General features: G+C 47.3%; 1 protein-coding gene and 1 long non-coding RNA gene across 4 annotated transcripts in view; both read right to left on the bottom strand.

The window, feature by feature from the left end:
* The window catches only part of PSD (pleckstrin and Sec7 domain containing), a gene marked incomplete at its 5' end in the record, with an annotated part of 95682 nt that overhangs the window by 69337 nt on the left and 11250 nt on the right, over nt 1–15095 (bottom strand). For all 3 annotated transcript variants that reach the window (XM_081913493.1, XM_081913492.1, XM_081913494.1), the window contains one exon: nt 11542–11988. In XM_081913493.1, coding sequence (XP_081769619.1) covers nt 11542–11988 — 447 coding nt within the window. The remainder of the gene's footprint in view (nt 1–11541; nt 11989–15095) is intronic.
* Nucleotides 1847–7323, bottom strand: LOC309371283. The gene is made up of 3 exons (XR_014169011.1): nt 7205–7323; nt 2121–3232; nt 1847–1905 (listed from the first exon to the last, which is right to left on the bottom strand). It is a non-coding gene; the product is annotated as an uncharacterized lncRNA (long non-coding RNA).

Below are 15095 nucleotides of genomic sequence, written 5' to 3' on the forward strand. Positions count from 1 at the left end.
CCCCTCCATTCCCACCTGGCTCCACTATCTCTGGCAGTTCTTTTGTAGGCAGGAAGATGAGAACTATGTAGGCTTTATGGATGTCAAGGCGGCATTTGATAAACTAAATGGAAAACTTGTTATGGGAAAAGTTATCCAGAACCAATCTGACTACTCTTACCCTAGTTTTAAAATGTATATTCTGCCACTACTCTAGTTGTGTCCAAGAGCAACATCCCCCTAAAGAACAATGTGAACCAAGGATACACAATAGCTCCTTTTCAGATTACCTTCTTTATCAATTGCATGATTTATTATTGTCAATCCTGAAGACGCTAATCTAATTCTAATCTAAACTCCATCCAAAGCTCATTTTTGGAACTGAGGTTTTGGGGATTTAATGTTCTTTCTGTGCCAATAAAAAGAGTATTAAATGCTATCTTAAGCCCCTGTGGGTGTTTAATTATTGGATTAAAATTACAAAGATGACAACTGAGAGCCTCCCTAAAGTGTGTGTGTGGGGGGGGGGGGAGCGCCTCATTCTGGTCCACCCACATGAACCCAGAAATTCATTCAGATGAGCCACTGGCATGAACTCCGTTTATGATCCACATAGCCTGGACTTTAACTTGTTTATGTAGCAGGATGTCTGTCTGTTAGGAGCAGAAGAAATAGCACTGTGGTACAGAAGCAGTTTTAACACAAAACTACTTGGTAGATCTTTCACACTTCTTTATATGCTTTCAGCTAGGCATAGAGATAGAGATAGATATAGATATATAGATATAGATATAGATATAGAGAGATAGAGATAGAGATAGATACACACACACACACACACACACACACACACACACACACCAGATTTCGGAAGAATATGCAAACTGGCCAAGCCAGTAGAAATCAGAATAAAGGTAAAGGTAAAGGTACCCCTGCCCGTACGGGCCAGTCTTGACAGACTCTAGGGTTGTGCGCTCATCTCACTCTATAGGCCGGGAGCCAGCGCTGTCCGCAGACACTTCCAGGTCACGTGGCCAGCGTGACAAGCTGCTTCTGGTGAGCCAGCGCAGCACACAGAACGCCATTTACCTTCCCGCTAGTAAGCGGTCCCTATTTATCTACTTGCACCCGAGGGTGCTTTCGAACTGCTAGGTTGGCAGGCGCTGGGACCGAGCGACGGGAGCGCACCCCGCCGCGGGGATTCGAACCGCCGACCTTTCGATCGGCAAGTCCTAGGCACTGAGGCTTTAACCCACAGCGCCACCCGCGTCCCTAGAAATCAGAATGGCTTTTGACAAATGATAGTAAAGACACCTCTTGCTGCTTACGGGCTGGCAAAACCCATTAATGAAAATGTGTTGATTGCAAGATGGGCTTCTACGCTAATTCATTCTGTTTCAACCGGTATGTTGTTCAGCTGACTCTTCTTCTTAGGCTGGTTTAGCCGTTCCATCTTAATTTGCAGTTCGTTTCTATATAGTCTATGGTGAATAATAGCATTTCCATTCTAAATGTTGTAAGAGAAATTGCCCAGCATCTCCCTATGCTTCCTTGCTCTGCAGCTTGCTCTGACTGGTAGCGCTGAGTTTATTATAGATCCGGAAGCGGTTGGCTCTGCATGTCAAAATATTTCCTCCCAGCCCTCAGGCCATCGTCTGGAGAAGAGAAATCTATAGCTATCCCTGGTTTCGACAAAAGCCAGCCGCAGACACTGCTTCTAAATCAGCCAGACAGGAAAGCACTGGCTTTGCCCCTTGTTGTGGAGAAAAGTAATTATTGGTAGCTTGCTTAGCACAAGGAGAATTACCACTTTATTAGATTTCAAGCATGAGATTCGTGGGATGGGAAGGGGCCTCTGCAGTAAACATCGCTCTGATCACTGCCAGAGGAGAGGAGGGCAGGAGACAAGTGAGGCTGTGGAGGGTCCTCAGAACATAGCTGTCAAGTGTCCCTTATTTGAAGGGACAGTCCCTTATTCCAGCGCCATGTCCCGCTGCTTATTGATGGATGTCCCTTAAATGTTCTTTAAATTTCAAAGGAAGCAGCTCCTCTCCCTCCCTGCCTGCCGGACAGGGAGGAGGGAGACTCCAACTGTGTTGCTTGGCTGCGTAAGTTGACAATCTGTAAGTTGACAGCTATGCCTCAGAACCTCTGGAACCAACAAGACCACTCTCCTAGGCAGTATCAACCCAGATAGAATCACAGAATTCTAGCTGGGAGGGACCACAAGGATCATCTAGTCCAGCCCCCTGCAGGAATCCTTCACCCAACATGGAGCTTGAACCCACAATCCTGAGATCTCATGCTGTACCGACTGAGCTAGGATATCAGAAGTGTGTGTAGTGGGGTGTTAGGGGAAGGGTGGTGGGGGACACATGTTTTTTCTGGGGTCGTTTGTCCACCTTTGGTCCCCACCCTGCACTCCGCTCTCCCCTGTGGCTCCTAGAAGCTGTCAACATGCAACAGCGGCACACCCTGGGAAATGCCTTAAACCAGGTGAGGGTCTCAGACCCTTGGTGAGTTATGGACTTCCCCTGCATGCGAAGACAGACTCTGGTGGACTGAGTGGATGACACAAATAGCAGGTCAAGAAGGTGGTTTCTGCATGTGCTAGAGAAGAAAATGAGGGGGCAGATGGGACTCGAAATTAGCCCGTCGTGGAGAAGGAGAACTCTGATCCTAAACCTCTGCTGCCATGGAGGATATCTTTGGGAGAAGAAAAGGCTAGACAAATCTGGAGTGGAGTCCCTAAGGTGGTTGGATGGTGCCTTGGGAAGGAGGCACGAAGTTCTGGCAGGGTTACACCTCTTTCCCAAAGTTGGGGAAGCTTTAACTACGCTTTGGGAAGGAGGTGGGAGAACTCAAGGACCATGTCAGACCCCGTGTGTTGGACCATTGTGATCAGTACCCTCCCCCTTCCCTTATTGGACTTGCCAACAGGAATATTGGTGTGGAGAGATGCAAGTTTCGAGAGGAGCAAAGGGAAAGGCTGTTTCTGCTACTTCCATCTTGCACAGCCCTCCAGGATCCCCCTCTCCACCTCCACCCCCTCCACATCTTTCTCCCACTCCTCTTCCAGTTGCTCTCATTCCACTGCCATCTCCCAACGGTCCTGCTTAGGATTCTGCTGCCAGACCCTCCTTGTTGCTAGGCACCCCCTCCATCCTTCTCCTCGTTGCCATGGCACCCAATGTTAAGGTAGGCAACAAGCAGGAGAGAGCAGTGAGCAGCAGCAGAGAGCCAATTCTGGTAACTAACCCATCTTTATTAATTAACTGGTGCTGTGCCTGCCAATAGGACGGATTGTGATTACTCTCTCCCGCAGATGTCCACGGGAGCAGCTGAGGGGGTCACAAGAAAAAGCACAGGGGCTGAATGAGAGGCAAAGTTGCGGCAGGAGCCAAAAGTCCCCCTGGCCCCACTTCTTGGCTCATCCAGAGCAGGGACAGGATTTGCTTCCCCACTGAGAACCTTCCCCGACGCAGCTAAATTTCCTTTCCCCTCGTAAGTCATGAAGGAACCGCTGGGTGTGTGTGGGGGGAACAGAACGGGTTGTCTCAGGGTCACAGCGGAGGCGAAGACAAAACCTGCCTCCCACCTCAGCAGTGATTTACTTCCTGTTGCTGACGGCTGCTGTTCACTTCTGCGGCAGAAAATAAAGCAAGTTGCGGGCAGAACTTCAGAGAAGCGGTGGTGTGCGGGGGAAGCATAAATGAAAAGGCTAGCCCCAGGGCAGATAGGACTTCATCTCCACTACGCATTTCATAGAGTCATAGAATTATAGAGTTGGAAGGAAGGACAAGGGTCATCTAGTCCAGGGGTCAGCAACCTTTTTCAGCCATGGGCCGGTCCACCGTCCCTCAGACCATGTGGTGGGCTGGACTATATGAACGAATTCCTATGCCCCACAAATAACCCAGAGATGCTTTTTAAATAAAAGGACACATTCTACTCATGTAAAAACACGCTGATTCCCGGACCGTCTGCTGGCTGGGTTGAGAAGGCGATTGGGCCGGATCCGGCCCATGGGCCTTAGGTTGCCTACCCCTGATCTAGTCCAACCAAGCATTGGACTTGAACCCACCACCCTGCGATTAAGAGTCTTATGCTGTACCAACTGAGCTATCACTATACAAAAAACGCTCTTGAGCTTTTTTTCTACAATCTACAAGATACAGTGGTACCTTGGTACTCAAATGGCTTGGCCCGAACAAATCGGATCCCGGACACCGCAAACCCAGAGGTAAGTGATCCGGTTTGCGAACGTTTTTCGGAAGCTGAATGTCCAGCGTGGCTTCCGCTTGAGTGCAGGAAGCTCCTGCAGCCACCTGGAAGCTACGCCTGGATTTTCAAACGGTTTCAGGAGTCGAATGGACTCCTGGAACAGATTAAGTTCGAGAACCAAGGTCCCACTGTATCAATTATTTTTGGGGGGAGGGGGGAAGAAGTATGATATCACTTTGAACAGGATTCCTCCAAAGAATCCTGGGATTCTTTGTTTGAGAAGTTTTTTTTTAGGAGGCCACTATTCCCCTCAAGAGGGACGCGGGTGGCGCTGTGGGTTAAACCACAGAGCCTAGAGCTTGCCAATCAGAAGGTCAGCGGTTCGAATCCCTGTGACGGGGTGAGCTCCCGTTGCTCGGTCCCAGCTCCTGCCAACCTAGCAGTTTGAAAGCACATCAAAGTGCAAGTAGATAAATAGGTACCACTCCGGCGGGAAGGTAAACGGCCTTTTCGTGCGCTGCTCTGGTTTGCCAGAAGCGGCTTAGTCATGCTGGCCACATGACCCGGAAGCTGTATGCTGGCTCCCTCGGCCAATAAAGTGAGATGAGTGCTGCAACCCCAGAGTTGGTCACGACTGGACCTAATGGTCAGGAGTCGCTTTACCTATTCCCCTCAATGAGGTACAAGTCCCAGAGTGGTTTAATGATCAACCCTTCTTCGCAGGGAACTCTGGGCACTGTAGTTGTATGAGGCAAATAGCGGGTCTCCAAACAACTCTCAGTCAACACCCTTAACAAATTATAGTTCCCAGGATTCTTGCAGAGGGAGGAGCCATGACTGTTGAAAGTGGTATGATACTGCTTTCAATTAAAAGGTAGATCTCATCTTATGTGGGGGTTACATGATATCCCCCAACATTTTCCCAATGAAAATGTCCTAAGGAAAAGCGGGACATTCAGAAACCGGGATGGCTTCTGTAAAGCTGTAACTATCCCTGGCTATCTCAGGTACAGCAAAATCACATAAGCCCATAAAAAACCATTTTTAAAAGCCCAGCAAATCCCTCCAACATCTTCTGCAACTCTCTCTGGCCTCCTCTGATCTTTCTCCAGTCGCTTCCAAAACTCTCTGCGACCTCCTCTGCTCTCTCCCCACACTCCACCAACTCCCCAACCACACCCAACCATTTTCCTAATGGTACCCCGCTGCCCGCCAGGGAAGACGGGTGAGTGAAGACCTACATCAGGATCTGCTGGTTCTAAGGATCCTGCCACCTGAGGTGGTTGCCTCACCATGCCTCATGGGTGGGCCGGGCTGGAACACCCATCAGTTTTAAGTTATGTTGCCTGCCGTAGCAGAGGCCAGAAAGTGTAGGTTCTCAGAGTACAGATCAAGCCAGGTATGTAAATACACACTGGAAAGAACACAGTTAAGTCAATACATCCATGAGATGGGCTTAAGCATGATCACCATACATCTCCAGCAATACACAGTCCATTTAAAAACTAGAAACCCCACACCCATAGATGTGAATGGGTGTTTCCATGCCTTGCGTCCTTTCGAACACTTTTGCTTTCAAAACTTATATCAAACCTGCAACCTTGGCATTATCGGCATCAAGTTCTAACCAACCGAGCTATGAAGTAGAACCATGAAGCACCCACACTTTACTGGCTCTAGAGACATTGTGCTCAACACAACAGAGGATAACAGACTTGGAAGGGAGTCATAAGTCGGTCAGTTAAGCCTTCTTCTTAAAAGCAGGATTATCATGCCACCAGCAACAGCTTGCCTTTCTAACCACCCAGCGTCTGCAGAGCAAATACCCCAAGGAGGAAATAGCTCCAAGCAGGTGGCTGATCATAATTTTTGTGGGCACATACCAGCTATGGATTAATCTCAGAATCTGTACTCTTAAAAAAAGAGAGTACATTTGAGCACCTATAGAGTTTATTTCCCTTACCACAGAATAATCACAACCATCCAAACAGGGAGGGCCCTGGATCTCAGCTTCCAGAGAAACTTGACTCTTGCAACTTTTCATTATGATCTATAAATACCAAATCCAACATAGCACCATGAAAAAGCAATTTTGCACGTAGGAGGGCAGATATATGGGGTGGGGGAGAAAAGAGAGAGAAGCTGGGAAAAGAGGGTTGAAAATGTACATTTCTCGTTGAGTCAGTAAACCTGTTTTTAGGTTGAACAACTTCAGACAAAGCTCACATGACTGAATGCCCTTACATAGAATAAAATATTCCATGCACTGCAACAAAATGTCGAAGTATCTCTCTGCGCTTAAGAGGAGTGCTCCTCTCCAGGGTTCCAGCCATCCTGGGATAAAAGCCTTTAGCTCCTCTTCAGGCTTCTTAGAGAAGAGTGAGCTTATGGAAGGCAGAAAGGGAAAGGGATCCTTTCCCCCTCTTCTCTTTTGGGGTCCCAGGCTGGTGGACACAATCCCATTCTGCCCACTCCATGCATTCAATGAAAGTGCTTCTTCTTAGGTGAGAACTGGGCATCTGAGTACCGTATTTTTCGCTCTATAAGACGCACCAGACCACAAGACTTTGGAGGAGGAAAACAAGGAAAAAAATATTCTGAATTTCAGAAGCCAGAACAGCAAGAGGGATCGCTGCGCAGCGAAAGCAGCAATCCCTCTTGCTGTTCTGGCTTCTGGGATAGCTGTGCAGCCTGCATTCGCTCCATAAGACGCACACACATTTCCCCTTACTTTTTAGGAGGGAAAAAGTGAGTCTTATAGAGCAAAAAATACGGTATTTTCACATGCCCACATAACATCCAAACTTTATTTCAAGCCCGATTGTTTTGAAGGGACATTTAGTCTGACTGGTATCTAAATAACATTTTAAATGGAAAAAAATAAATGGGGGGGAAATATGACTCTTCAGTTTTAAAAGAACTATTGTCTGTTTTTTTATCTGTGCAGACATCTGCCGCTCTTTGAAAAAGCACGGCTGAATGAATCTCCCTTTGCGGAGACTGTGCAACCACAGGGAAGCAGACTACCGCCAAAGGAATTTCCTGCTTGCTTCCTCGCACCTTGGGAAAGGGAGAAGCACGTCTGCATGTTAGAAAACAAACTAGAATCCATAAATACAGGGAAGAGGATGCTGTAAGATCTCCTGGCCGGCAGAGGTAAGATTCCCATAACACTGTGAGCATGATCAATGCGCTGCTTGAAAAACAAGTGATGCATCACCCTCAGGAGAGAACGGCAGGCTGGAGAAACGAGATCCATTGTCAAGCTGCTAGCCTGCAAATGTTCTGGACAATGGCTAGAGCTCCCTCCAGCTCCAGTCAGCATGATCATAGAATTGCAGAGTCGGAAGGGACCCCTAAGGTCCAACCCCCAGCAATGCAGGAATCTCAGCTAAAGCATCCATGACAGATGGGCACCCAACCTCTGCTTCAAAACCTCCGAGGAAGGAGAGCCCACAACCTCCTGAGGGAGACCGTTCACTGTCAAACAGCTCTTACTGTCGGAAAGTTCTTCCTGATGTTTAGTTGGACTCTCCTTTCTTGTACAGTGGTACCTCTAGTTAAGTACTTAATTCGTTCCGGAGGTCCGTTCTTAACCTGAAACTGTTCTTAACCTGAAGCACCACTTTAGCTAATGGGGCCTCCTGCTGCTGCCGCGCCACCGGAGCACAATTTCTGTTCTCATCCTGAAGCAAAGTTCTTAACCTGAAGCACTGTTTCTGGGTTAGGGGAGTCTGTAACCTGAAGCGTATGTAACCTGAAGCGTATGTAACCCGAGGTACCACTGTATCTTAAAGCCATTGGTTCAAGTCCTACCCTCCAGAGCAGGAGAAAACAAGCTTGTTTCCCTTTCCACAGCCTTGAGGTATTTGAAGAGGGCTCTCATCTTTCCTCTCAGTCTTGTCCCTTCCAGCTGAAACATCTGTCAGGCTGGCCTCTGTTCCGGGTTGACACCTTCCTTTCACAAAAGATCTGGCACTTAGAGCTAAGGGTCTCTGAACATGTACAGAGGCCTTTTCCTTTGTGAAGAGAATGTCTCTCCACATGTCCTGAAAGAGCAAAGGCTCAGGCTCTGCTCAGGCAAGCAGTCACACAAAATGTACCCGAAAGAGGTTCTAGCCCAGTGTTTTCCGAACTTGGGTCTCTAGCTGTTTTTGGACTACAATTCCCATAACCCCTGACCACTAGACCTGCTTGCTAGGGATGATGGGAGTTGTAGTCCCAAAACAGCTGGAGACCCAAGTTTGGGAAACACTGCTCTAGCCACATCTATGATCTTGTTATTATGGGATGGAGCACTATGTGGTAGCTGGGAATATCGCTGGCATTCGCATTCTGTGGCTTGGAAATATGTGTATCCATGGCTCAGAATGCTCACCTCAAATAAAAGGTAAGCACTGCAGCCCCTAAAGTTCTTCTCTGGCTCAGATTTAAATTTAAGCCAGAGAAAAAAAACGTCCTCCCTTTGGCCCATTTCCTTGCTGCTTTTGGGCAATTCAGTTCTTTTCTCCAAACTGCACAGACATCTCCCTCGAACAATATTCTGCAGTCTGCATGAGAAAAGGAACTCATCCTAAAGCTGCAGCTGCAGTCAGCTAAACCCTGATCCTCATTATCTCTCTCTCTCTTTGCCCCAAAACAAGGAAACTGTACTGTACTGAAAGTGGCAGATGCCACCTACTGGGAAAAATAAATAATTGCATGGGAAATGGGGAAAATGGATGGAGGACCGGCAAACAACTTCTTGGCTGGCATCTCAAAGACAGTTGCAATTTATAGATTTTCACATTCCCAAGATGATACACATCGCTCCTCATCTGCACATCAGACCAATCTTGCCCTGAATGTTCACACGCACAAATTATGCGAGATCACAATTCTTTGCACAAGGAATTTCGAATCCGCATTATATTCCAATGTAGACAAGTCCTGCTGGAAAATATTTCTTTTTTTTTTGCAACAAGGTTGGAAACCAGCTCAATTTGTTAGCACCTAAGAGCGTCTCTGGACAAAAGATTTATACTCAAATCATACTGCTGTACATTAGGGGGCACAGAAAACTGTCACATTCATGAGTCTTGCAAACCACATGTCCTGTGGGAGCAGTATGCTCTGATAGGAGAGCATTGGCACCAAATCACAGAGAGGCAGAAGCTCTGATCCTTTTCAATGAACATTGCTGGGAAAGCCTGGCACTGCCCCACCAGCCTTAGTCTAGGCTGAATCAACAGAAGTATAGTGTCCCGATCCTGTAAACGTCCCGCTCTATTCTGCCTTGGTCAGACCACCTGGAGTCCTGTGTCCAGTTCTGGGCACCACAATTTAATTAGGATATTGACAAGCTGGAACACGTGCAGAGGAGACAACCAACATGGCAAAGGGTCTGGAAAACAAGCCTTATGAGGAACGGTTGAGGGAGGTGGGTATGTTTATCCTGGAAAAGAGGAGACTAAGATCTAAAGGGCTGCCACATGGAAGAGGGAGCAAGCTTGTTTTCTCCTGCTCTGGAGGGTAGGAACCGAACCAATGGCTTCAACTTACAAGAAAGGAGATTCCAACTAAACATCAGGGAAATCTTTCTGACAGTAAGAGCTGTTTGACGGTGGATAGATCTCCCTCGGGAGGTGGTGGACTTTCCTTCCTTGGAGGTTTTTAAGCAGATGTTGGATGGCCATCTGTCATGGATGCTTTAGTTGAGATTCCTGCATTGTAGGGGGTTGGACCAGATGACCCTAGGGGTCCCTTCAAATTCTACGATTCTATGATTCTAGAATTAGTTGGATCTGCCTGTGATTGGCTCTGGCTCTGCCTGCAGCTCTAACTACTGTTTGTTTCCCTCTCTTGCCCTACCAAGTCCCAATGGGCATCAGCCATCACTGCCTGCTGCCACCACTGGCTTTGCAATTCTGCATAAGCCACACACCTTAGGACAGGCAAACGCAGCCCTCCAGATGTTTGGACTCACAGCTGTCCATGGAGGCGCAGGTCAATTCTGTATCCAGGCAGCTGTCTACCAACTCCACCTGGTACGCAGGCTGAGACCCTACCTGCCCACGGACTGTCTCGCCAGAGTGGTGCATGCTCTGGTTATCTCCCGCTTGGACTACTGCAATGCGCTCTACGTGGGGCTACCTTTGAAGGTGACTCGGAAACTACAACTAATCCAGAATGCGGCAGCTAGACTGGTGACTGGGGGTGGCCGCCGAAACCACATAACACCGGTCTTGAAAGACCTACATTGGCTCCCAGTACGTTTCCGAGCACAATTCAAAGTGCTGGTGTTGACTTTTAAAGCCCTAAACAGCCTCGGCCCAGTATACCTGAAGGAGCGTCTCCACCCCCATCGTTCTGCCCGGACGCTGAGGTCCAGCGCCGAGGGCCTTCTGGCGGTTCCCTCATTGCGAGAAGCAAAGCTACAGGGAACCAGACAGAGGGACTTCTCGGTAGTGGCGCCTGCCCTGTGGAATGCCCTCCCATCAGATGTCAAAGCGATAAATAACTACCTGACATTCAGAAGACATCTTAAGGCAGCCCTGTTCAGGGAAGTTTTTAATCTGTGATATTTTAGTGTATTTTTGGTTTCTATGGAAGCCGCCCAGAGTGGCTGGGGAAACCCAGCCAGATGGGCGGGGTACAAATAATAAATTATTATTATTATTGAGACTACAATTCCCATCATCCCTGACCACTGGTCCTGTTAGCTAGGGATGGTGGGAGTTGTAGTCCCAAAACATCTGGAGGGCGTAGTTTGCCTATACCTGCCTTAGGATCATTGTGAAACTCAGGCCCCTCTTACTGTCCGCAGAGGGGGAATTTATAATCATCACCCTTATCGTCGTCATCATCTAGGCACACAGTAAGAGATTTCGAAAAGTAAAACGCATAGGAACAACTTGGCAGGTGAACAGTGTGGACAGGATCCTTTCAAAAGCATATAATAAATAGCATCAAGGAAACATCAGCTCAGGTGAACAATTGAGCCAAGCTTGCATGGGGGGAAACCCCCACTGTGAAACAGCAGAAGACCGTGTTTTTCACAGAGCTTTAAAAATCTGTCAAAACAGCAGCTTTCACAAGGCTATGAAAATGCACCACAGAACTCTGGCAAAGAGCCGTACGCCCCATTGTACGACAGCATCCATCAGGTGCCTAAAGATCATTTTCTAAAGGTCTGAGAGGAAGGGTCGTGGATGATCCCTTCATCATCCTTGCCAGCTTGTGAGATGGCAGAGTTGTTGCAGAGTCCACAGGTAAAATAAAAAGGTCAGCTGGGATCCTAAACCACCCAACGATGTTATCTCATATACCCCCTGGATAGAATTAGCTTCATTCACTCACCTTGTGATGGAGGCCAGGGGAATTCCTAGGCTGTCGTCGGAGTGACAGGGACTCTGCAGGCTGCCTTCCCCGCCTTGTCTCGGCTCCTCCTCTCGCTCAGTCCAGGGGGCATCCGTGGCTGAGCTTGTCCCGGAGTCTGGCTCCAGGTGGGCCAGGGGTGCGAAGTTCTGCTCAATGAGCTTGGCACTGTCTCGAATTTGCTCTTGTACTTCCGGGGTGAGAGTTGGGAGGTCGAAGGTGAAGTACGTTCCGCTGTGCGTTTGGGCCGGGGAGGACAGGATGTCAATGGAGTCGAGGCTTGTGTAAGAGGTCCCTTTGGCTCGGTGAGACTCCATGATGCTCTCAAAATGCCTGCTGAACGAATCCATGCCGTCCCTGGAGAGGCTGTGTCCGAGGAGAAAGGGCACTGGGGACTTGAGCAGCCCTTGGGCGTCTCTGTTGATGATCCTGGAGATTGGGGATGAGGTGGTGAGAAAGAGGGAGGCACAAGTTACAGAGAAACAGACGCAGCAGTCCTCAACTCAGGGAAGTGTCTTCTACACCACTGATCAGAACAAGAGTCTTTCCAAAGGGGTAGATATATCTTCCTGTGATCAGTCAGCAGCGTGGGGATAGAGGAGGGTGGGGGAGAGGGCAGGAGGGCAGCTGCCCCTCCTGAATCAAGTAAATAAATTAAAAAAAAACCTTAACTAAAAGTAGAAATAATCAAAATATTCTAGCGATTCTTCTTGTGGAAAGTAATGACCCGGCTAAGGTAGACGATGACAGGGGAGCATCTCAACGGGCTGTGATTACTGAAAAACTGCATTGGGGAAAAAGGAGTAATTTGAAAAGGAAGTGCTGAAAAGATTTTCAGCAAATCCAAGAAAACTTGGTTTAGTTTAGATTATTTTAAAAAGATGGAAAATTCATCTTCTTTGTAATTTTGCAAAATATACCAGTTAAATACATGAAAGGGACTTTCCCTGGTGTTCATTTTTTATTTGACTTCCTAGTTTTCAAGTGACTGAATATTTTGACAGATTTTTTTCTGAGCGCTTGGGGTCAGAAAATAAAGTAATTTAAAGCAACTGTTGTTGAGACATTTCATTCCAAATCTGCTAGACAGAGCAAGACATAGGATGATGGCAGGTGGGTGTCCTGCCCACCCCCCAATAAATCCTGGCCATGGTCAGGAGCTAACCAGAGTCAGCCTCTCTTCTGCCAAGCTAAGGCATAGGGAAGATCTACTGATTCTGGCTCTCCCATTGGGAAGGGAAGTTTCTGAGGTCCAGCCCAATGGACTGGTGTGTATCTGCAGTGAGCAGGTTTGGAGTGCTTCTTCGGCAAGTTCTGCTGGGAATAAATCCCTTTTTGCTTAGTTTATGCAACTGATAGCCCACACTGGCCCAAGGGCTTTTGATGAGTAAAAACAATGTTCTTTGCAGTGGCGCTACCTGCCGTTCTGTCTTTCTAAGAAAGAGAGGGAACCTATCCAGTTCCGTTCTTCTCCTCTGGCAGGGAAAGTGATCTCTGCAGTGGCTCCTGGCTGCTGTGGCCCCACCTTTCCTTTTAGCTAAGAGGAGTGGAAAGCATAGAGCTGCATACACTCCAACATTTTGCCAATGAAAATAAGGATGCCCTAAATAATAATAAAGGGACGAGGGTGGCGCTGTGGGTTAAACCACAGAGCCCAGGACTTGCTGATCAGAAGGTCGGCGGTTCGAATCCCCGTGACGGGGTGAGCTCACATTGCTTGGTCCCAGCTCCTGCCAACCTAGCAGTTTGAAAGCACGTCAAAGTGCAAGTAGATAAATAGGTACCACCCCGGCAGGAAGGTAAACGGCGTTTCCGTGCGCTGCTCTGGTTCGCCAGAAGCAGCTTAGTCATGCTGGCCACATGACCTGGAAGCTGTACGCCGGCTCCCTCGGCCAATAAAGCGAGATGAGCGCCGCAACCCCAGAGTCGGCCACGACTGGACCTAATGGTCAGAGGTCCCTTTACCTTTTATATTATTATTATTGTTTTACTATTTATACCCCACCCATCTGACTGGATTGCCCTAGTCACTCTGGGCAGCTTCCAAAACATATTAAAACACAACAAAACATTAAACATTAAAAAACTTCCCTATACAGGGCTGCCTTCAGATGGCTCAGGGGTCGGATAACTCCATACCCTCTGATGAAAACAGGGACTTCCTAAGGAAAAGCGGGACACTCCAGGATCAAATCAGAAACCGGGATGGCTTCTGTAAATCCAGGACTGTCCCTGGAAAACAGGGATACTTGGAGGGTCTGGAGTTGTGCATCTTCACCCAGATTTGCCTTGAGATATGATTTGTCTCCAAGCCAAGTGCACACGGCATGTTTCTACCATTTCAGTATTCTGGAGCTGTATTCTTTTGGCCTGCATAGCTGGTCATCCTTCTCTCATGTCCCTGAGAGGCATTTTACTCTCATAAACTCCATCTCCCCCTGTGGTTACCCCTTTTTCTCCTGACACCACACTGCTCTTTCAGAATTCAGAATCTTTATTTACATCAACCACTAGCCCTAGCAATAAAAGAAAATAAAATGTACTGAAGATAGAGGTAAAAACTTAACTATAGAAAATACATTTTGGGGGTTTACATCAATAATCAAATAATAGATCATATTCTAATTGCCCCCGCTAAAAATCTTGCAGTTTTTGCTGTCACCTGATCTTCTTGATCTGCTAAAAGAAAAGGACACAGTAGTAATGGTTGAGCGACAATAATAGAGGGGTAATAATCTCACTCCTCAAATCTTTATAAAGAGTGCAAGCCAGAAGCACATGAGCCACGGACTCAATACTGCCATCTCCACAGGGACATAGCAGCTTTTCTGGTGGAATTTTTTGAAATCAACCCTCAAGTAAAGCCAAGGGCAGTATATTCTATCTTGTGAAAGTGAAAGCATGCTTATATTTTGGAATTCACAAATAGGGTGCCAAAGGGTCAAAATGACTAGTTGGAAAATAATCATATCACAGACAAAATTTCCGTATTGTGGCCAGATTATACTGTCGCTCGATATCATATAGGTGCTGTCTAATTAAACTATTTGCTTTACTGAAGCCCAGGGTTAATAACTGTTGTGGTGATAAACCAGGAAAGTAAAGATTTTGGTTGACAATTTTAGTCCAAGCCCTCTCATGAGAACCTTGCAATACTAAGGGTAGTAGACCAGCGGGGTTTAAATTTAGGCAAAGCCAATGGTTAAATGTCCTACACCAAATCTGTAATTCATAGAGGGGAGATCAGGACACTGCTATTTACTAAAATGTTCTCCCTCTTGGAAAATGGTGCAGAGTAAAGCCATGGGCATTGAACAGGTTCCCCTTCAAAACAGGTGGAAAGAGTGGTTCTTAACCCTTCCTGCCACTTTTATTCTGCAGTTGCTTCTTTTGATGTTGCAAGAAAGTTGGAAATAGGGGATATTATTCCGGTCCTCACTAGACTTCTCTCTCACCTCCTTTTTTTTTTTTACACCCCTGTCTTTCTACCTCTAGGCACAATTCTGCCATCAAAACCATTCATATCTCTCCATTGT

The sequence above is a fragment of the Podarcis melisellensis genome (genome assembly GCF_964234715.1).
Source record: "Podarcis melisellensis genome assembly, chromosome: 5".
Taxonomy (NCBI): domain Eukaryota; kingdom Metazoa; phylum Chordata; class Lepidosauria; order Squamata; family Lacertidae; genus Podarcis; species Podarcis melisellensis.